Source organism: Malaclemys terrapin, chromosome 11 (assembly GCF_027887155.1).
Source record: "Malaclemys terrapin pileata isolate rMalTer1 chromosome 11, rMalTer1.hap1, whole genome shotgun sequence".
Classification (NCBI taxonomy): Eukaryota; Metazoa; Chordata; order Testudines; family Emydidae; genus Malaclemys; species Malaclemys terrapin.
In genome coordinates this window covers 73,724,960-73,748,231 of record NC_071515.1, presented here as the reverse complement: position 1 = coordinate 73,748,231, position 23,272 = coordinate 73,724,960, and the positions used below count along the sequence as shown (strand labels likewise).

The 23,272-nt window shown below is 42.4% G+C and overlaps 1 protein-coding gene across 3 annotated transcripts in view; it reads right to left on the bottom strand.

Moving 5' to 3' along the window:
- Positions 1–23,272, bottom strand: part of CNTNAP5 (contactin associated protein family member 5) — a 409,890-nt gene that overhangs the window by 144,511 nt on the left and 242,107 nt on the right. For all 3 annotated transcript variants that reach the window (XM_054043237.1, XM_054043235.1, XM_054043236.1), the window contains one exon: positions 7,600–7,706. In XM_054043237.1, the coding sequence (XP_053899212.1) occupies positions 7,600–7,706 (107 nt within the window). The remainder of the gene's footprint in view (positions 1–7,599; positions 7,707–23,272) is intronic.

Below are 23,272 nucleotides of genomic sequence, written 5' to 3'. Positions count from 1 at the left end.
GAGGCTGGGTAGCTACTGTGTGTTAATGTATGGTGCTGTCACGGTAGAGATAATTGCATAGGTAAGCACCTATGATGTGCTTGGATCAGAGATCAGGACATAGTGGGAAGGCACAAAGGCCATAGTGATGACAGCTCTCTGACAGAGGGAAAATTGAGAGGAAGAAGGGTTCCTGCATCTCTAATGGGGACACTTATTGGTTGATATGGGTAGGAAGAAGTGTGCAAGAGGAGTCTAGTTCTTTTCTTAGGCTTGAAAAAGGTGTTTGATGCATTATATATCAAAAAGGTGCAAAAAAAAAAAAAAAAGTGCACAACCCCCTATTTTTTGTTATCAATTGCAGGTCACCTGGACACATTTTCTTGTGCCCTATCCATGCTTATGTCTGCTTCACATTTTCTGTAGGTTGCATTTATTGTGCGTTTCAAACTAAAATGATGAAATTCCGTTTTGCTAACCAGAGCCTTCATGCTTTAGGTTACACTAACCTGAGGACGTCTGCATGGCCAAGAGAAAAGGGAAAGCTCTCTGTTCTCATTCTATTTATAGTCAGAAAAGCCTTGTGAAAGTGAACAACAGATTAAGAGTCAACTAGTCAGAACAAGGCCCTGAGAATCTGTCTTATCCATGTATATTAAACAAATCTTTATGTGCCATTTTATGGTTCCTGCTGCCCAACCAAACTTCACTGATTTGAGACTCAACCATTTTGGGATCAGTGTAAAGGGATTACTGTAGTGGTCCTTAAAGTCTCCGCTTCCCAAGATTTAGTCATACAGTGGGTCTGTACCAAGAATAGAAAATAGCTATAATAACTATTTAAGTGTTATCAAATGTGGACATGTTAATGTTAACCACTGTTTGCACTAATGACACTTTTACTAAACAGAGTAGGACTATTCAGAATTTACTGAGTAGAACTGGTCAAAATGTTTCAAACAATTGGTCTCATCGAAAATCACCATTTTCTGAGAAAATATTTTTGGTTAAAGATTGTCGACATTTTCTAAATGTTCAATTTTTGTGAAAAAATGATTTATTTTTTATTTTTTAAATGAATCAAAATGTGATCAACAATTTTATCAAAGTGATTTTATAGACATTTAATTTTTAATAAAAAATATTCAAAAGCCAGTTTGATGAAATAAATATTCTTTAAAACTGAAAAACACGGTTGTGAAACATTTTTTCGATTCCTTCCACATGAAAACAATTCAAAATGGATTTTTTTTTTTTTTTTTGGCAAAACCAGTTTTTCATTGTTGACCATCCCCGTTTTTTGGACCATCTCTGATCTAAGGCTACATCCTCCTCTGGTGTAAGTCAGCATCTCCACTGGCTTCATGGCAGTGTACTGATTTACAGCCATTGAGGATCTCAACATCATATTTGATCACATTTGTAATAAATCCGTGTTTATTATTTTTTCTTCCATTAGCTCTGTGAGATCTATGGGAGGGTGAGCTAGATGTTATACACAGAACTCCGTCGTGCCACTTTTGCAGTCACTTCTCACAGAAGGGCTGTGCTCGTTAAGGCAGTTTTAAAAGGATGCTGCAGTGTTTCACTGAGGCATTTAAGATGTTCCCAAATGTAATTACTTAAACTGACATCGCTTAAGAGTTACAAGCCTCACCCCGTGAGGGACATGATTCCCTAAGTACTATCCAGTTCTTTTCTGATTAGCTTCTTGAGGATAGGGTGAGCTGTCCTTTTGGAGTTCTTAATGCGCACATCACTGACAGGTCAAAATGGTGCATTCCCCAGCCCATTCCTAACTCTCTGTGAAACACATATATTCATAAAGAGTTCAAGGCCAGAAGGGACCATTGTGATATTGTAGTCTGACCTCTTGTTTAACACAGGTCATGAAACTAACCCACATTTTCCCTAAAGCAGATCTTTCAGAAAAATATCCAATCTTGATTTTAAAATGGTCAGTGATGGAGAATCCCCCACAACCCTTGGTAAGTTGTTCTAACAATTAATTACCCTCCCTGTTAAAAACATGTCTTATTTCCAGTCTGAAAGTGTCTAGCTTCCACTTCCAGATTGCAACATGAGCCCTTACCCAGGGCTCCGGGTAAGCTTGGACACCACCATGTGTTTCCTTATGTTTTAAGCTGCGCTAGCTAGAGTAAAGCTAGCAGGGGTATAGATGCCTACGTGAGCAGCAATCACACCTCCAACTTTGGCATAGGGATAGCCTCAATCTGATAGCCTGCAAGTTTATGGACATTTACTTTCAACCTCATCTTGCCCCCACCCTCAGTTCAACTGCAATTTCTGTATTATCTTTCACTGAACACAGAGATACCATTTCATTACTGACATCCCTAGCAGCTGGCTTTGTCTGGCCTAAACATCTGCCAGTTTTTCTCCAAACTCCTAGTTGAAATAATTCCCCAACCATGCTCATTTTCTGTGCGAGCAGTCTAGTTCCACTTTGATTAAAGGGGAGTCCACCCCTTCTTTATAGGCTCTGCCTTTCCCAAGTATTCCCCCTGTGATTGGTATGCTTAAAGTCCTCTTCTTTGCACTCTCTTCTCATCCACATGTGAAGACACTGCTTAACTAACCCTGCATGTTGACCTGAACTAATTGCAGAGAAAGCTACAGTAGAGACTCTGGACTTCGGCCATTCTTCTAGTAAACTAAGCTAAGTTTCCTTAAATCATTGATACCAATATGAACCACAAGCACTGGTTCCTCATCAACACTCACTAAAAGTTTGCCTTATGAGATACATCACCTTTTTAGAGCTGACAACAAATAAATCATTCAACAAATTCATTCACTTAAAAAAATCAGTTTTCCAAGATTTATTTCCCAATGTATTTATAATTACTGTGTGTGTGTGTGGCGGGGGCGGGGGATAAGCTAGCCCCAATGGTCTAGGCTTTTCTTCTTGGCCTGGGCCTGCATAGCGGCTAACAGGCCCACGAGCCTAAACCAAGCTAAGTGTTGTGCTCCTTGACAGTGGCGGTCAGAGGTTATGACACAGGGAGGGAAGGGGGGCTGGAAAGGAGGAGGGTGAAAAGCCCCAGCAACAAGAATAATTTGCAATATGTGCCTACTGCTTTTGAAATAGAATAACCACTTGTGTAAAGCAAGAAGTGTGAAGCAATCATCTAAAATGAGTAACCATGCCTCCCCCACCCCATTTGTATGACTATCCCCATTGAGTAACTGTACCCTGTAAGGGGCAATTGTGTAATAAGCACCCCATAAAAGGCAAAGTTGTAACAGCATTGGAAACCACCAAAAAGCCCTTCACTCAAATTGCACCCATCCTAGCCAAGGTTGCAAAAGAATGCTAAAAAGTACCAAAAGACCCTAACTCTCTTATTCCTAATAAGGTCACTATTACCCAAGTATATGTCATTTAAATTCCTAATATGGTTATTATTACTTAACTGTGTGTAATTTGTTTGCGGTTTTAAGCTTTAAAAATCTCCGTGCGCTTTGTATTGGGGGAGCAGTTCCTAATGGCTGCTACCCCCAATGCGTTGGTGTGTATTCAATAAACGGGCCTCAGGGTTGAGTCTCTGAACTAAAATCAATGCGTGGGTGACTTTTTCCACAACATTACTTTAGGAACTGATCACATACAGTTCATTGCAAATATTCAGTAGTTAATATTGAAAATACGAGCTGCATAGATTACTTCTGATTGGTCACATATCACATGGTATTGCTGTTCTCTGATTGCATGAGTGATTTTATTAAAATCAGGCAGAAGCAATTCAGAATCACTTTATGGTGTTATAGCAGATAAAGGGATTAAGGAAATCTAGAGAACATTAAACCTTGCTTTTAATGGAATGCACAGGTATTACCAAACAGTGGCTGGATGAGATGGCAATTGATACATGGCAAATGTGCATGCATGCAAAATGCTAGTTGAGTTTGGTGTGGTGAGATCCTTTCTGGCTCATTTATTTGCCTCTGTGCTTTCTAATCCTTCGAATAAAGGACTTTATAGAAAAAATAAACTGGTTTCAGAGTAGCAGCCGTGTTAGTCTGTATCCGCAAAAAGAACAGGAGTACTTGTGGCATCTCTAAGGTATCTCTAAATAACACATTTATTTAAGCATAAGCTTTCGTGGGCTAAAACCCACTTCATCAGATGCATAGAATGGAACTATTCAATTCAATTGAATCTATTTCCCCATGTTAAAATATCCTCACACCTTCTACGGGTCATCTCGATTATCACTTCGAAGGTTTTTTTTTCTCTCCTGCTGATGATAGCCCATCTCAATTGATTGGCCTCTTACAGTTGGTCTGGCTACTTCCACCTTTTCATGTTCTCTGTATGTATAAATATCTTCTTTGTGTGTGTTCCATTCTGTGTACTCGATGAAGTGGGTTTTAGCCCACGAAAGCTTATGCTCAAATAAATTTGTAAGTCTCTAAGGTGCCACAAGTACTCCTGTTCTTTTAAAAAAATAAACTGTATCACAAGATGGAAGTTGGGTCTGATGATTGGAGCAGTCAACTGGGCATCAAAATCCTGGGTTCTATTTCCAGTTCTGCCATTAGCTCCAGCAGTGGCCTTGGGTAAGTAAATTCTCCTTAATTCTTAGCCCTACTACAAAAGGGTGCTGTTAAGTACTCTTACTAAAGTGCTTTGAGATCCCAGGATGAAGATTCAGGATGATTATTTTACCCAGTTCTTATATACATCAGGCCCAAAAGATTTGCTCTATCTTTACTTGGTGTATGCAATCCGGTCAAGGCAAACAACAGTGTTCTGATCAACAATGTTCAAGGCATGAAGACTTCCGGGAAGCTGAGTCATTTTGCAGTCCTCAACAATGTGTGTCATGGTTTTGGCTGCCCACATTGAGAGAGCGGACTGTCTCTAAAATACCACCGAAATTCTGCCGCAGCACAAGTTCCGTGTCTGATACAAAACCGACTGAGAAGGCTCCATTGCCTTTGTGGTAAATCAAACCCAGGTTGATGCTGAGTGTGCTCTGAGAAAAGATAATTATTTGTCACTTTCTCTGCAGACCATGAAGCTCCCCATGTGTCCTCTACCATAAATCCCTCACCTGGTAAACTTATCCACAATGGGTGCTGTGAGGGCAGACGATCTTGTGGTGGATTAAAGAAGTCTTTAGTTAATGGCAGATGTGGCATATCACACAATTTCATCACGAGATTTGCTCTCATAAGCTCAGAATGATGGGTATTTGATTAAACATCCTTGTAAGCAACAACAAATAAAGCAATATGCATCAGGAAGGTTCCTTCTCTCCTAGCTTTAACAGCAGAAGGATTTAATGCAGGCATTAAATTATGGGAATGATTGTACTATAAGAGTGAGGGTAACAATTGTCATGTTAAATGCCAAAAACTGAAATCTCCACTCCTGAAAACTGGCTTTGACAGCTCTGCTGTTGACGGACTAATACAAACTCTGCTGTGATATGCCTGGATGACAGATGGCTTATTGTCCCTTTTTAAAATACATATTTATTGATCTGATAAGGAATATGTTATTTCCACAGACAGCTGAAAATTAATCTAACCGCAATGTCATCTTAACAGCCAATCACAAGGGATCTTTTTATTACCCTGAGGGACAGAGTGACTAGATGTCTCGATTTTATAGGGACAGTCCTGATATTTGGGGCTTTTTCTTATATAGGCGCCTCTTCTCCCCCCGCCCCCACTGCCCTCACCACACACACACACACCAATACTGTGTTCCGATTTTTCATACTTGCTATCTGATGACCCTTCCCAGGGATCACACAATTTCCCTAGAATTCAAACCAATTCTCTGGCAAGGGGAGGTCACTTCAACCAATTCTGTTCGGTCCCTGCCCCACTGAGGTTTGGGTCAGGGCTGTGTGCCAGTCTCTTGGCTGCAAAGCTACTGCACCCCACACTAGACCCAGGATCATGTGTGGGTCTCCTTGACAGACAGGATGAAAGAAGAAGGAATGCCTAACCTGCTCCTGACAGGAGCAGTGCTGGAGGGTGAAGGCAAAGGAGGAGCTGGAAGAGGAGAAAAGGAGAATGGAAAGACGATCTGAGAACCACTCAAGCAGGAAATAGGATTGTCATGATAAAGCAAAGCACTTGTGCCTTGCTCTTGGGAGCCCTGAAATGTAGCTGCTCAGAGATCGAGACAGAGGGAGGGATGTGGAGGTGAGGCCGTTCAGGCCTGAAAAGTGTGGAATCTGTCCCCTACTTGCTCTAGCTTGGAACACCAGGAACAAATTCCAGAGCAGAAAATCCATTGTGGTATTGAAGACAGAAAGAAAGATAAGGAAAACGAAGAACTGAATTATTGTTTGTTCGCTTGTTTTTTTTGAAGACACAAAAGAAAAGGCCCTACATGCACATTCTGCGGACATCTGTGCTGAAGGGAAGTGCAGATAAGACGTTTACAACAGTCTCAGCAGACAGGAAGACAATTCATATTCACATATGGGAAAGATGCTATGAGGGAAGCTTATGCCAGAAAGAGTAGACTTGATATGACTATTGAACACATCTATGGCTGAGTCAAAAACCTCCTATCAAAATTTTCATGGCAGAGTGGTGGATAATAAAATTGTAAATGAAGCATGGCCCAGCTTGTCTTCTCCCCCTGGCACCAACAGAGGGAGGTAAAAAGCTTTATCCCTCAAGCCCATTGTTGGAGATACACAGAGATGTGTGTGTGTGTGTGTGTGTGTGTGTGTGTGTGTGTACACACATGCCTATTGGTATGTCTATTAATGAATGGACATTAGACCTGGGCAAAAAAACGGAGAAACAAATTAGGAATATTTTCTTTACGTTTCCCTTTTTTACTCTAAAATTTGAAAGGTAATAAAAGCACAAAGAAAATTGACCAGCTACATAGCTATCCTGGTACAGTATTTTAAATTCTGAAATGTCATCAGAACATTGTAATTTGATAAATTTTGACCAGATATAATTAATATACAGTTATATTAATATGTAAAAACTTTGTTGTGAAAGAGTTAAAGTTGCCTCCCCACACACATGATGTTACAAAACCATATACAATAAAAAAAATATTTAACAGAACATATCCTCTGCAGCCCACAGCCATGTTACCATTTGCACAAGTATTGAACACCTGACATCATACTTCACCCCCTCTTCACCACACTACCTGTTCCTATCACTATTATGAGCTTGCTACATAGCAGTGGTATGACCAGTCCCTCAAAAATACACACACACATTTTTCTACAGCAAGCTATCTTGATGAACCACTAAAATGTGAAAAATAGAGAAACAGCAAGTTAGAAAAAGAAACCCAATTCTTTGGTGGCGGCTGAAAAGAAGGAGATGAGAAAACACGATAAAGAAGAACGAAAGAGAGTCCTTTGACTTTTGATTTATCTCCAGAAATTCTTCTTCAAGTGTGTCAAGAGACTTGTGTGTTTGTGTAATGGATTCCTTTGCTGTTTCTAGTCTAACTGCTGACCCTTTGCAATCCTGTCTGAGTGCAGTCTATTGCTTCCTGTAATAACAGATGACTTCTCGAAGCACTCCCTCTGCGCTTTAGCACCACAATCTCTATCAGGCCAGCCTTATCCAAGTATGCTTAACTGGTTTACTTACAGTTATGGCAGGTTGCTCCCATGTAACCCATTTCGCTACAATCACAGTAAAAGGTGGTCCAGGACTGGGAGCATTTTCCTCCATGTTCACAGTAGTTGGGCAAACATCTAATTGGAGATGTTAAAAAAGCCAATTAATTTTAAGCATTTCAGCATTGATAGTACAGGCAAGGAAGTGTCCTGTTCCCCTGACACACACACACACACACACAAACACACACAGAGAAAGCTTTCTGGGACCGCATCACTTCACACAATGGCTGAAATACTTATTTCTTCCTCTGATCTATGATCCACTCGAAACAATAACATTCAAAACCAATACCCTGTACCACACATAATACATTCAAAGAGAAGCCCTTACTGATAACAAAATACCCAGCTTGTTTTCTGTCCCTAAGAAACCAAAATGCCACTTTCATTCTGATCTCAGATAAGGAGAACAAATACCAGGTGAAAAAGCTATAGAAGATTTTTTTTTTTTTTCCCCAAAAGAGAAGGCTTTCCTCCCCCGTCCCCTGCCTTTCTCCTTTGGTCTAATGTGGTTTGCAGCTATACAAATTAAGCTGCACTTCAACTGTGGAAGCACAAACAATACATAAGCCTCAAAGTAGAGGGAAAAAATGTGTTTATGAATTGTGTAATCTCTGCCCATCTCTTCATTTTAGTTCGTGTTCCTCCAAAGCATTATTGCCAAGCGATTATTAAAAGAAGAAAGAGGTATAACAGTATGCAGCAAGGGAATTGAATAGAAGTAAAAACTGTGGGAGGCAAACCCGATCTAAAGTGAAGTAAGACATTCTGATCTCCATTACACCGGTGTAAAACCAGAATCACTTCGTTGACTTGGAGGAAGATACACCAGCGCAACCGAAAGCAGCGCTTGCCCCAATGTTTTTATTTCCTACCGTATATTGGATAATCTCCTTGATGTTGTATGTTTATTTTTTTTGAGTCAGTAACCTGTTTATACACAGTGATTCAGTTAGACCTGGTCTACACTGGGGGGGGGGGGGGGGGGTCGATCTAAGTTACGCAACTTCAGCTAGGTGAATAACGTAGCTGAAGTTGACGTACTTAGATTGACTCACCGTGGTGTCTTCACCACAGTGAGTCGACTGCTGCCGCTCCCCCGTTGACTGCCTGCGCCTCTCGCCGAGCTGGAGTACAGGAGTCGACGGGAGAGCGCTCGGGGGTCAATTTATTGTGTCTAGACTAGACGCGATAAATCGACCCCCGCTGGATCGATCGCTGCCTGCCGATCCGGCCGGTAGCGAAGACATACCCTGTGAAGTAGATGGGAAAGAAAGACAATCCATCCACTCTACGTGCACTAAAACTGCATTATCTGTTCCCAGGCTGTGATGGCCCAGCCCTTTGCTCTTTCCCACAGGACAGATCCTCAGCTGGTGTAAATCAGCAGTGACGTCAATGGAGCTACACTGATTTATACCAGCTGTAGCCCTGGGCAGGAGGGAGCATGCTCAGCTGCTCCGTGGGGATGGCACATGCCAGTTTTTTTTTCCTGTGGTTCGCGTCATCGTTTACTAACAATCCCACCAGGTTATTTAACTGAGCCCAGCTTGCTTCCTCTAGGGCTCTGACGAACAAATCACTCTTTATATTCATACCTCGACAAGGGTGTCACTAAGCATAAAAGTACCAGATGCAAAACGCTTGTGTAACCCACACACCTTCTGGGGGTGGTGTTCTGTCCCATCTAGTGGCACTGAGACCACGTAGCAAGAGATAAAATGATTCTGCTCTAAAGGCTTAGCTAACAGCCAGTGGGCTTTTAGCTCACATGGTAGAGGCTCATTCACTAAACTCCAGAAGCCCCAGGTTCGATCCCGCCGGCCGACAACTGGGGGTCTGTCGGCGTTACACTTGCAGAACATATGCAGCGGTTGTCTCTACAATTGCTCCACCTTGTACGTTTACATCAATCCTACTTGAGTTCAAGGCCCATCTAGATCCGGATTCTCATGCTGATCCGAACACCGAGAGCCTGAACAGCATCTTTTAGGGAACAGGGGAAAAAAAAAAAAAACTGTGTTCTAGGTCCAACGCAGTTTCTGCAAAACCACCACCACGTTGGCACACAAGGGTGCCACCTTACAATGAAGAGGGCAATGTGAATTTTGAGTTGCACTAGGGTGAAACATGAAAGGGAAGAATGAACAGGCAAGTCTAAGCTGAAGCTAATCTCTCCTCGTACAGAAGTTGTTCCATACCCCTAATCATTTTTGTTGCCGTTCTCTGTACCTTTTCCAATTCTAATACATCTTTTTTTGTGATGGGGCGATGAGAACTGCATGCGGCATCCAAAGTGTGAACATACCACGGATTTATGTCGTGGCATCGGTCTTATTATCTATCCCTTTCCGAATAGTTTAGAGCAACCCCATGACTGCTCCAACTCACGGCAAGGCTAGAGCTAGCAAAGAGCAGCCTGCAAGATCCAGGAACTGCAACCCTCTCCCTGACACCTCCAGCCCTGTGTTTGGATGCAGGGGAGAATCTGATCCAGAGAGTCTCTTGTCTGAGATAATATGTCCTATGGAACGTTCCTGATGGCCAAATTAAAAGCGACCCGTAGTCATTTTTAATAATAATGAGATGCATTTCCCTGCTGCGTGTGCTAATGGCGGTGATGAAAATATTAGAGGTTGGGTATGACAGGCTGTGGAAGTGGGCACTGTTGCTATCCTCCACAGAAACCTCTCTGCAAGATGACTCCAAAGATGACTCCATGCTGTTGCAGGGAGCAGGGAAAGGATGGAACAGTGAGGACAGCTGCTTTCTGTGACAATTCCCCTAACCTCTGTGAAGGACACTGTTGACATTCATTTACCTGCTGCCCCTCTCTGTAAGTCGGAATGCCCCACCCCTGAAAGCATATTCAGGGGTAGCAACCAGTGTTTATTGATAGCGGGATTCCTGCAGGAGTTGCCCTGCCAACGGGCTATAGGGGAAGTGGAGATCTAGGAGTCAGAGAAGAGGCACAAGACCTCTGGTTCGCTGGCCATGAACCTCAACAGAGATCCACACACATCTCAAGGTTCCACTGGTGATAGTGTCCAGACTCCTGCCTCTTATGGGAGACAGGAACCCTGGATGCCCCAAAGGAAGAATAAAGAGGAAACATTTTCAAAGTGGCTGAGTTAGTCCCACTGACTTTCCCCACGGACTCAGGCGCTGTTGAAAATTTTACCCAAATGCCATAAATCCAGCCTCTTGCTGTCCTGTCCCCTTCACATATGTACCCTGTGTAGTGGCTGACAGAGCCCATCAGTGTCATTTGGCATTTGTACAACGCCATTTTGCAGAAAGATCCCAAGGCACTGTACAAATGCCTCCCAGCACCCACGAGAAGCAAGCATTCCTATCCTTATTTAGGGACAGGCAAGCTTAGACATGGAGAGATGCAGTGACTTTCTCAAGGTCACCTGCATCTCCAGGAACGGAACACAGGACTCTCGAATGTCTATTCCCCTTCTTTAACGTCTTTTCTGTAAATTCCTTAAATCAACAACAGTTCAATTGAAAAATATATCTGCACCCTCCCCACTTCATCCTAGAAAGGCAGGGTCGTCTAATGGATAAGACATTTCAAATCTCTGGCCAGATTCATGGGGCAGAATTTGTCTCGGTTCTTATGTCCTCTGGGGCCCTGGGACAACCCCTAATACAAGCTAGAACAGCCATTAGGCTACCTTAAGTTTCACTCCTGCCTCAGTGGATCACATTGGGCTTGCAAAGGTGCAGATTTGTCCACCTTAGCCATGCTTCCTCCCTCTGGCGACACACGCCTTCCCCTTCTTAGCCCCTGCACCAGAATGCTCCTTGTATCCCCTGCTTCTGTGGAGGCTTGTACATCTCAATTATGCCACCTGTAAGAAGGTGATAGTAATACCTACCTCAAAGGGGTGTTGGAAAGAATACTTACTGCTTGTGCAGCACTTAAAAGATGTGAAGTGCTAAGCACAGTACTATGTTAGCATCGTTATCATCACTTACAGAATTGTATCATTAACCGATGAACACATTTTCTGCCCATTTAAGTTACCTCTTATTAATTAACCCCATGCAATAAAGTTAATTACTAGTAATTTGAGGTTTCCCAAAGGTCCATGTCTGATGCTTAGCCACATATATTCTAACAGAACAGCTTTCCTTTAAATGCTTTAGAAGACAAATGGAAATGAAAACTGACCTTCAGCTTTCTAAAGACACATTTTTCTTCCCCCCAATAATGCTCAAAATGCAAGTCGCATTGTCTGTATAGGCTTTAATGCTGTTAATAAATTCAAAATTAGACTGTTTGCATTCTTTAGTCTATTTGCTTTAATTAGCACCAGCTGCATCGATCTCGTTTTTGGTCAGATAACTAACTCTTCTAAAAGCTTCTGAAACCAATTTCTGTACAACTCCATGCTAAGAATTACCATAATCCCATTCTAGTCCAGCAGTTGTGTGTTCATTAGAAGTTTAATTTATCCTAATTGCCATCGAAGCCAACATTAGGAAATAGCCATGATGAAAATTAATCAAGGGACGGATAAATTATTGGATGTCTAATTCCACAAATGTCCCAGATTCCTGGGTCCAATTACATTATCTTTTTGTATTACAAGAGTGCCTACTTATCATTATTTGTATTGCGGTAGTGTCTAGATGCTTCAACTGAGATCACAGCCCCATTATGCTAGGCCCTGTACATAAACATAGTAACAGACAGTCTCTGCCCCCAAGAGTTTGCAATCCAAATAGACAAAGGAAAGGTTATCCCCATTTTTACAGATGATAAGAAACTTGCCCATGATTTCACGAGGAGTCTGTGGCAAAGACAGGACTCTAACTCTGGTTCCCTGAGTCCTATGGTGAGACTTTCACCATAACCACAGGATCATGGTGTCACATGGCAATTGATGTTGATAATGTTGTGCCAGTCAGGCGTAATTTCCTTCTTTGGAAGAAGCCTCCGAATTTAAAGGAAAATCAAACTGGAATATACAGTCATTGGAGGAATAGCCTGAACAAGAGAAATAGCAAACAATGGGTAAAACACCCTGCTCTAAAATGCACCTGTGGGGTTCCCTCTGACTTCAAAGGGAGACCTGCACACACATGAGAGGGCAGAATTTGGCCCCTTTGATGGGAATGATCAAAGAATAATGACGATAAAGTGACTTGAATGGAAAGACTGAAGAAGATCCATGTGTTTGATGTTGCATTTGGCATGAAATGAATCTGCTGCTTTCACTGAGCTCCTCATGGGCTCTGGGTGATATCCCACAGTCAGTGCAAGACATCACACATGCACCAGTCACTGTCCCTCCCCCCCCTCCCCAGCTGTAGGGGGAAATAGAAAAAAGGAGCAGTCCAGTACTAAAGTTCCACAGATTCTCTCTACTTTGAGGCACTTAAATAAGTGCCTAAACTAATCCTACAAATGCAATAAAACATCCCAAGGCAAGAATCATGTAGAAAGGAATGTGAAAACATCCAAATCAAGGTATTTCTAAAATTAAATCTATGCTCGTTCTTTCTCCCTAAATACATAGACTCATAGAAATGTAGGGACCTCAAGAGGTCATCTACTCCATCTCCCTGCGCTGAGGCAACGTTAAGTATATCTAGACCATCCCTGACAGATGTTTATCTAACCTCTTCTTAAAACTTCCAGTGACAGGGATTCCACAACCTTCCTAGGTAACATGAGAGAGTGAGTACAGATATAATTTTTAAAAAATACATAACAATATTAGCACGCACACACAAATAAAACAATTTAATATTAATTATTATATATTCTGAGCCACATCCTCAGCTGCCATACATGGATGTAATTCTGTTGAAGTGAACTACAGGGGGGAGGAGGAGGGAGGGTTCAGTGGTTTGAGCATTGGCCTGCTAAACCCAGGTTTATGAGTTCAATCCTTGAGGGCCATTTAGGGACCTGAGGTAAAAAAAAATAGTTGGGGTTGGTCCTGCTTTGAGCAGGGGGTTGGACTAGATGACCTCCTGAGGTCCCTTCCAACCCTGATCTTCTATGATTCCATGAATGGAGCGGGGCCAACGGACACAAGCTGAGAATTGTGCCAACAGAACTTTCCATCCAATGATCTTAGACCCCTTTCTAAACATTAATGACTCAAAAACTCAGAACCCCCCTGTGAGGTAAGTCAGTAATTCTACTCAGCTGAAGGCAAGAAAGTGACTGGCCCAAGGCCCAAAAAAGTCTGTGGCTGACCCAGGAACAGAACATAGGTCCCCTGGCTCCCATTCCTGAGCTTTTAACTGATTAAAAGGTATAATTGAGTGTATGGTATTCGTACACCTTCCGGTTCTAAAATGGAGGGAGGGAGCCTGCTGGCTCGTGAGCTCAACTGTCCAGAGATGGGGAACTTTCAGGTACAGATTCTGGGGATAAGCCCCAATCTTTGAAAAAAGCACCAAGAGAGTTTTACTGTCCACGAAGATCTCCCTTTTTTAGAGGTCTCATTGGACAGAGTTGCAGATTACACAAGTTAATCAGAACAATCAAGGACTTGGAAAGTACAGTGTCAGACGATCTAAGGATTTCAAAATGAGTGCTTAATTGGCAAAAGTGGTCCTTAACACTGGAACTATTACAGCTGGTCATAACTCCCTCCCCTCCCCTCCCCATGAAGTATGGACTTTTTTTCCTAAACTTAAAACTTTGAGAAAAGACTTTTCTGTTTTGAATTTTTCAGTTATTTTTCTTGAAATTTAACATATTTTCAAACACTGAAATTTTGAATTTTCAGGTTTGTTGTATCTCCTCTTTTATCCTCTTCCTTCATTCTATGCCCCTTCCTCCCCCACATTTTGGTGTTGACTGCAATAGAATGAATGATACCTTAGTTTGGGTTTGTTTTTTTCTCCTCCCCCTCCCGCACACACACTTTTTCATTTCTTTTTCCAGTTTTATTTTTGCCACTTTAACTTTTCAGAATGTGCTCAACTTTGGAAGAACTGGAGTGCCAGAGATTCTTTCCTTTTTGCCAATGCTCTCTTTTCCCAAAACAGAGGATGTTTTGAAAAGATACAGAGTACCAAAATGAAAAATGAAAACAGGATATCTTGGCCTTCAATTCTTTCCATTACACTCAGTGGCACAAGAAAGACAGACAGACAGAAAGAAGAAAAAGGAAAACAAACAATATGAAATTTCAATTTTTTCCAAAAATATTCCATGAAAATTTTGCGAAAAAATGTTTCATTTTGATTCCTGTGAAATTGTAAAAGGTTTGAAATGCTGAATTTTCTTATTTCATTACTGTGTCCATATTTCAACCAGCTCTAATCTCTATCCTTATCGGTGCAAGCTCAGATATCTTGGTGATACCACATACCTACATAGAGAAAGCCTAGATTTGGTGACCCACAGGACATACTGTAAGATTCATATGGTTTCTCAGGTCTTTCATGGTGGCGGGGGGGCAGGATGGTGGAATGGAGCTGTTCTGCAGGGGAAGGAACACAGCCCATTATCTCACAGGCATGTTTTTAAGGTTTAATTTTTGTTGTTAAAATTCGCATTGTTAACACTAAATGCACCCAGAGTTTAAGAATGAAATTTATATAAATACAGATGCTTCCTGACTTACGCAAGGTGTTCTGTTCCAGAACACCTTGTGTAACTCGAATTTTGTATAAGTCAGGAACGTATACCCGACGACCATTACATAAAAAAAAAAAAAAAACCTTTCTAGCTTACGGAACTTACAGAACTTTTTCCGTAAGTGTGAATTTGCGTAAATCAGGTGTGCGTAACATGAGGAGAGTCTGTAAATAAGAGATAAAAAAACCATTCTCTAGTTAGAATTCAACATTTTGCAATGCAAACTCAGGGAATCCATCTGCAAGGACCTAGTAAATAAATAGAAAGAACAAGGCATTACAATGACAGGCATCTGTATAGGGCTGACCAATGTACCAGGAGAGTACTTGTTACGTGAATGTTGGATGTTCAAGCAATTCCAGTAAAGGGAACACCACTCTGCTCCCTTCTATATTGCCTTAGAAGCTCAGAGCTGAAGAGTCAGACCCCAAGAGGTGGTCAAGTCACCCCACTACTACAAAACAGCTGGTTGAAAAGTCTTGCGGAGTTGCCGCTTAGGCTACAAGTGTTCAAACTAAGCAGTAGAAGCAGAAGCAGAAACACTGCCAGCTATCAGGAGACCCACTCTCCACACCAAAGCCAATGGGCGAACAGCAATGGCTTCACAAGTTTTATGGAAAGAACCAAACAGAGCAGCTGTATCAGAATCACAAGCTTTGTTGAAGAGATCATTCTTCTCGCACTACCCCTAAAACTACTTGTAGTCACAATTGTTAAGCATATTTCATGTGTTTGCTTGCTTGATCTCAATTACCCTGGAATTATATTGGGGTAATGAGATTGGAATTTGGCACAATCTTGAATAGTACATGGAGTTCTGGTTGCCCCATATCAAAAAGAATTGGAAAAGGTACAGAGAAGAGCAACAAGAAATGATTGGGGGGGTGGAGAGGGGGTGGAACAGCTTCCATACCAGGCAAGACTAAAAAAACTGGGACTGTTCGGCCTAGAAAAGAGAAGACTAAGGGGGGAAAGAATAGAGGTCTATAAAATCATGACTGGTGTGGAGAAAGTGAATAAGGAAGTGTTATTTACCCCTTCAGATAACACAAGAACCAGAGGTCACCCGATGAAATTAAGAGGCAACAGATTTAAAACAAACGTCAGGAAGTATTTCTTCACACAACGCACAGTCAGCCTGTGGAATTGGTTGCCAGGGGATGTTGTGAAGGCCAAAAGTGTAACTGAATGAATTAATTAAATGAATTAGAAAATGAATTAAATCAGTTCATGGAGGATAGGTCCATCAATGGCTATTAGACAGGATGATCAGGGATACTACCCCATACTGTGGGTGTCCCTAAACCTCCAACTGCCAGAGACTGGGACTGGCCAAGAGTGGATGGATCACTCAGTAATTGTCCTGTTCATTCCCTCTGAAGCACCTGGCGTTGGCCACTGTCAGAAGACAGGATACTGGGCTAGATGGAAAATTGGTCTGACCCATTATGGCTGTTTTTATGTTCTTAAAACATTCTTTCTTTAGACTAAAAAAACCCACAGCCAGTTTTTCTGGTGAAGAAAAAGGCTACTTCAGAACAGCGAAATGGAGTTCAGATGCCACAGTGTTGAGTGTGGCAGAAGAGCCTGAACAGAATAGGATGGGGCTGTCCTGCTACCTGACTTTATTCTGCTCTGAATTAGGCTATTTCTATTGGGCACTGCAATATACATTGTCCTTATTCATTGTTCTTAGAGTCTGTGATGCCTGCATAAAGCAAAGACAGGCAAAATATTTAGCAAGTGTTCCTTCCAGTTCCGGATATCAGCACTAGACAGCAGGGCGAATTGATTTTAATCAAAAAGATTTTAATCAGCAAGCAGGAAATCTTGATTTAAATAATTGATTTTAATCTTGTTTTTCACTTGTACCTTTTTAGTTATTTTCCTATAGAAAGATTGATTCTCATTGATTGGTATAATTTGGTACTTCTTTTTGCTAATCAGGGGGATAAGCTATATAATTGCTTAAATAAAGGTCTATAAATACAGTGTAACAAATGTATTCAGATTCTTTTTACTATTTTATGCTGGGAAATGATGAATGATGCATTTCTTATTTAGTAGATGGTGATTTACTTTTTACTTGTGATTTGTGTTATGCTGTTATGGAAATTGGAGTTCATTTAAAAATGCACAAAAACAGCATTTTAAAATTGTTTCTATTAGTTAAATAAAACTACCTAAAGCGTGCTGGAAACAAAAAGAGTAAGTCTATCAAAACATGGTTTGCATTGAAAACTAACTGATTCATTAAACAAATGAAGTAGTTAGTGAATTGAACGGATTGTTTCTGTTCACCATGTCCTTCAGGATTCTAGACCTAATAGATTTCATCCTGCCACACCCTGCTTTTCATCATTGCTTGGAATGAGGAAAAATAAGCTTTTCTGCTTTTTCAACTCCCAATTGATGTCTCAACTTTGAGATGGTTCAGTCATTGAACCAAACTGGCCAAATGAACTAAAGTGAAGCAAATATTCTCTCTGTACCTGCAGAAGAGGCTACTGCTGTTAAAAGTTAGTTTAGAATCGGATTCCAGGTGGTCAACCAGTGACTTCCACTGGGTCAGTGGCTTGACTTTCTTTAAAATTTTGGCAGAAAACATGTACTGTTTGAATACATTTTTAATTCATTTCAATTATTTTAATGGATGATAGTAAGTTTAGGCCTGAACACAGGTTGGCCTAATTTTAAATAGAATTTTAAAAATATGTTTTTATTTTCATCTCCCCTCCTAGACAGTGTCCAACGGGTAGGTGCAGGACCCTGGCAAAAGCCATAAGACATCAAACATTGCCCTTTTTCCATTCATACTTTGGGGCCAAGGATAGGCAACTTCTCCCTTAGCCCACTCACAGAGTTGGCCCGTTGCGTGCTTGTTCCCACGTAATAGCCTAATTTCACAATGGCCCTGCTCCTCACAAATAAACATATTCTTGATGGATAATTATCACAGAAGGAGCATTTAACAATGAAACAGCTGGCAATGCCACTACTGGGGTTTGCTATGCTTCCTTGTCAGTCATCCTGTGAGTTATCAGACAGAGAAGCTCCGTCATTAGCTGCATTAAGCGAGGGGTTTTCAATATTACAGTCGATAGGGAGCAGGTTTAGGGCTGTCCTTCTGAATGGCCCAGTCCCAAACAAAAGCTGGGCTCTAATTTCCAGGCTCAGGGAGTGTAAATGGATTGCTAATTTTCTCCCCCTCCAGTCCTGCTGCCACAGAAGGGCAATCAGTCTGGTCTAGGAGAGCTACACCCAAAAGGGAGGTGTCTCAAATAGTTCTCATTCACATCAAGTCTAAATTGTTCCCAGGTATTAGAAGAGGGTCAGCTTTTTCTTTCATTGAATACTGGCTTTAAAAAGAAGAGAATGTCATGGGAAAACAATCTCCCTTTCAAATCTTTGCATATTTCCCTTGGATCCTTCCACCCCGCCAAACTCCCCAACACTGAAAACATTGCAAGTTTGGGATTTTTTCCTCACCCTCTCCCGCCATTCCAGCCACGTCCCCTTTTCAGCAGAAAAACAGAAATATGGAGAAAGGGAGGGCACGTAACCAAAAAAAAGGAGGTTTAAAAAATATCCAAACATCCAAGAATGTCCAGTACAATATTTCACACAAAAAATTCAGAATAAAATATAAGTAAGGTGCTAGGTGCTGTACAAACAGCGGGCCTCAGCCCTGAGGAGTTTATAGTCTAAACAACCAGTCTCTTTGTGTTTGTTTATCCTGAGGTAGGCGTGGGAGGCCGAGTCGGGTGGGAAAGGGTACGAGTGGGAATGTGTCAATTATTGACGAAGGGGAAGGGGAATGGACTGAGAAAATGTTGTGGTTGAAAAGGCCCCTTTGAGGGCAGGCAGGAGGCCGCGAACATGTTTTTCATTGCACTACCGTCCCTATTCTGGGTGGGAATCAGGGGTCCCAACATTGTGCTGCACGTGCTTGAGACAATCCCGGGTCCCTTGTGGGTCAGCGGGAGGACGCGGCATCCTGGCTAGCAGGCACAGCTAGCGTCGCGCCCCCTGGCATTCCGTTCTTACCTTGTGGCCTTGTCTTCATGCCATGCCTGTTAGGGAGCCTTTGAGCGATACATGTGTGCGGGCTTCCCGTTGGGTGAATTGCAGGTAGACTAGGCGGCTACCCAGCACCCAGGGCAGCCGTGAGGATGAAGGGATAGGTGTGTGTCGCTTATTCCTTTCAAGGGCTGGGCAGAGGCAAGCCTATAATTATCAGTTAGTGCCAGTGGCACTTCTGCCTGATGAAGTGAGGTTTTTACCCACGAAAGCTTATGCCCAAATAAATCTGTTAGTCTTTAAGGTGCCACCAGACTCCTTGTTGTTTTTGTAGATACAGGCTAACACGGCTACCCCCTGATACTTGACAGTCTAAACAGGCAACAAAGTCAAAGGGTGGGAGAGGAACTCAGAGGTCACCCAGCAGAGGGGGGAATAGCACCCTGAGACTGTACTGCCTCAAAGAACGGGGCAGATTCTAGGGGCAGAACCTAGAAGGTGTTCAAGTCTAGTGTTCTGGTTCAATTCATAACAGAGATAAGAGTAGGCTACAGTGGTCACATACAGATTTAGCACTGATCAGGAGTGTGTGGAAGCAGGATAAATATTCCTGGCTACGCCTCCTTGCGTTTCTGGCTGGCCCGGAGTGCACCCAATTATAGGGGAGTATTTCTAATGAGAGCCCAATTAATTACCAAACAAGCAATGAAAAATAAGAAAAATATGAAAGGATTTTTTTTTCCAGAAAGAAAATAATCCAGTGCATTAAATGGAAGTGAGCAACTGAGGCCTCGGGGGAAAAGATATTAAACACTGAAAATGGGAACACTACCTAAAATTAGAATGGATATGAAATAGGATTCCTTCTCAGATTCCATCCACAACATACTGCAGGTTATTTATTTGGGGGCAAATGCAATATTAAATATTTGCTTCTTCAGTCCCAGCCAGGAATTTTAATTCACTATAAAGCAAATAAAGCTGAAACATATTGGGCATAATTAGCTCGAATATTCTCTTGTTTTTGTGGTCAGCTTAAAAAAATAAATCATATGAAGTTTGGAATCTGCTGTAGGCCATAAATTAAATCTTCAAGAGAAGAGCTGGCAAGTGCATATAGATGGTTGTGTTTTCAGTGGATTTATCCCAACCTCTTTTACCTGCAATAGCATCTAATTTCTCCAAGGTCCTTTTTCTGCTGTTTGACACATGCAAGCAATACAAATTCAATACCATAAGGTTGGGGGAGAAAGGAGGAAGAACAGTCAGGAACTAATTTTTTTTTTTTTAAAAAGAACAAAACGTGTTTAGCAGATCTAGGAAGATGATGAGAAAAAAGCTGAATTTGAAAGGTCAGCTCCATTCAGCAAGAAAAATATCACATTAAGCAGACTTCTTTAGAAGATGCTTTGGAAGCTTTTCATATAGAGAGAGAATAAACAGCATGTGAAAGGGGTAGGGAAAATAAGTACACAATTGATTTGCACTTATTAATACTGCATAACTTCTGAGTAGCAGAGGGAAGCAGCCCCATGAATCAGCGCTATACGGTCATCTCTAATGAGTTAAGATGTTAACTTCAATCCCTTCATGCTGAGTGCTATTTATACCACACACTGTTCTCTTCATTTGTATTTATTAGGAGACTCGGCATAAGCAGCTGAATCTTGATTTAATAAGAATGACAATGCTTAGTGTTCGCTTCCATCTGACTGCCAGGCAGGGTGGGATACTGAAGCGATGATACCACGGTGATGGGCTTGTTCGAAATGTCAGGATCAATAGAGCAGATAGTGAGACACGCAGAGCCGAGTTTGCATTCCTGTTCACAAGGCTCAGGGAATTGGAACTCCTGGGATGTCCTGCAAGAAGCTCCACCTTCTGCCAAGGTGGCTCTGACCAACATCCATTTTTTGGTTGTTTTAGAGAACTTGAGATCACTGTGGGGCCCTTAATAGACACTATCAACACTTGACTTAGTAAGGGGAGGTGCCAATCATATTTAAACATGCAGAGGACAACTCGTGTCAAAGAAGCATCATGAAGGACACAGCATTAGGAAGAGCAGTAATCGGATTACAATGGTCTATCCATTCATTAATTCCAATCTTGATCTTTACAGAACTCCAACCCAGTAAGCCCTTCATGTACATTTAAAAACCCAGGAATATGTGTTACAAAACATAAATGATCAAAAGCAGCAGCATTTCTCCCCCTTCCCCAACCCTGCCTTGTCTCACCTACTCGCCGAACAGAAGGGGTTCAAAATCCCCACCCACTACACTTGCCTACTCCCCTCACCAGCCCTAGTCCTCTGCCAATGCCTGCTCACACGGACAGGCTTCGGAAGGTCCTCTGGTGCGAGCTACTTCCCACCTGGGCCATGGCAGGAAGGGGATAATTCCAGAGGAGGGGCCATGATGGAGAACGCTCTGCCAGCAGGCAACTCAAGCATCCCCTCAGATCTCAAATGAGGCAGAAAGGTGGGGTAGGGGAAGGCATTTGCAGAGGCCTCAGGCCGATTGATAAAAGTATGATTATTGTATCATGATTGGTTATGGGGCACAACCTCTGCCCAGAGCCTGTCTGGAGCAGCCAGTCTTCTGGGCACCTATGAAAGGTGACAAGGCAAAGGAATCAAAGCCCCACTCCCACCCTCCTCATGTAGCAGCCATAGAAGTATTCACCATAGGCTACTCCAATGGAGCATCTCCAGGCCCCTTGTGCAGCCTTTCTGCTGGAGTGGGAGAACAGGAAAAGAGGAGCCATGCAGCGATCCCCGGGTCTTACCTCCCTCCGTGTTCTCCCTGCCACACCCATAAAGGCAGGGTTTGCCCCCCTGAATATATTCCCCAAATAAGCATTAGCTCTCTGGGTCCCAGTGCATCAAATGGGAGACCCAGAGAGTGCCTGAGACGAGTCTGAGCTGCAGGCAGCCCTGCGGGGCTCATTTCTCTATTCTGAGCATCCTGCCTGCTGCATGAGCCGACAGGGGCTTCCTAAGACCAAACAGAGCATCTGTGCCATATGGTGAAAGGCTGGAATTCTGCAGCATTTCCAGACCTGCTTCAACCAGCCAAGGTTTGTGGATTTTAATCGCACATTTTTCTCGCATCCAGGGCAGCACTTCAGCAGCAACATCTTGTATGTGTCCATGATCCAACACCTATTCTCTGCGCCCGGTGCCAGCCACGGCAGCCAACCAGTTCCGCCTTAGGCTTTACAGCTAGCATTTCTAGTCCCATTAGCTGACACTGTCAGCCAATCGCCAAGCTGGAAATCCCAAAGCTAATCAACGACACGGCCAAATTCTCAGCCTCTGCATATTTATTTTTCTAACCATTTTATAATGTTTAATAAGCAGTTGCTGGAATTTGCCTCAGCCTTCATTTCCCACTAGAGAGAGAGATGACAATATTTGCATATATGCACACCTGTACTCCTCCTCTCCATGGCCCTGTGTGGAGGAAAGTAGACCGTACGTAAACAACAATTAGCACTTACATCGCGCCTTTCCTACAATGATCATCACAAAGCATTTTACGATATGCAGAAATATTACAGTCCTCACTGTGCAAATGGTGAGATGAAGGCACGGAGCGTTACCTAAGGTTACAAAACAAGTTACACCATTCTTGGACATAAATGGTGTTATTCCTGATTTACACTGGTATGAGTCAGAGGAGAATATGGACCAATGTTGTGTGCACTTATAGAATTCTAGAAATGTAGGGCTGGTAGGGGCTTTCAGGCCATCCAGTTCAGCCCCCTGTACTGCGGCAGGACCAAGCATACCTTCTATAGCACTTTCTCATTGTGAGCCTCAAGGCTTTTTACAAACATCAATGAATGGAGTCTCCCAATACTCCTATCAGTAGGTGTCACATGCATTTTGCAGACCAGGCTTGTAGTGTGCCCAAGATTACAGTGCCTCAGTGACCGGAATGGAGCCCAGGGGGCCTGCTTGCTATGATCACTTCACACAACCCTGCCTCTGAAGGAC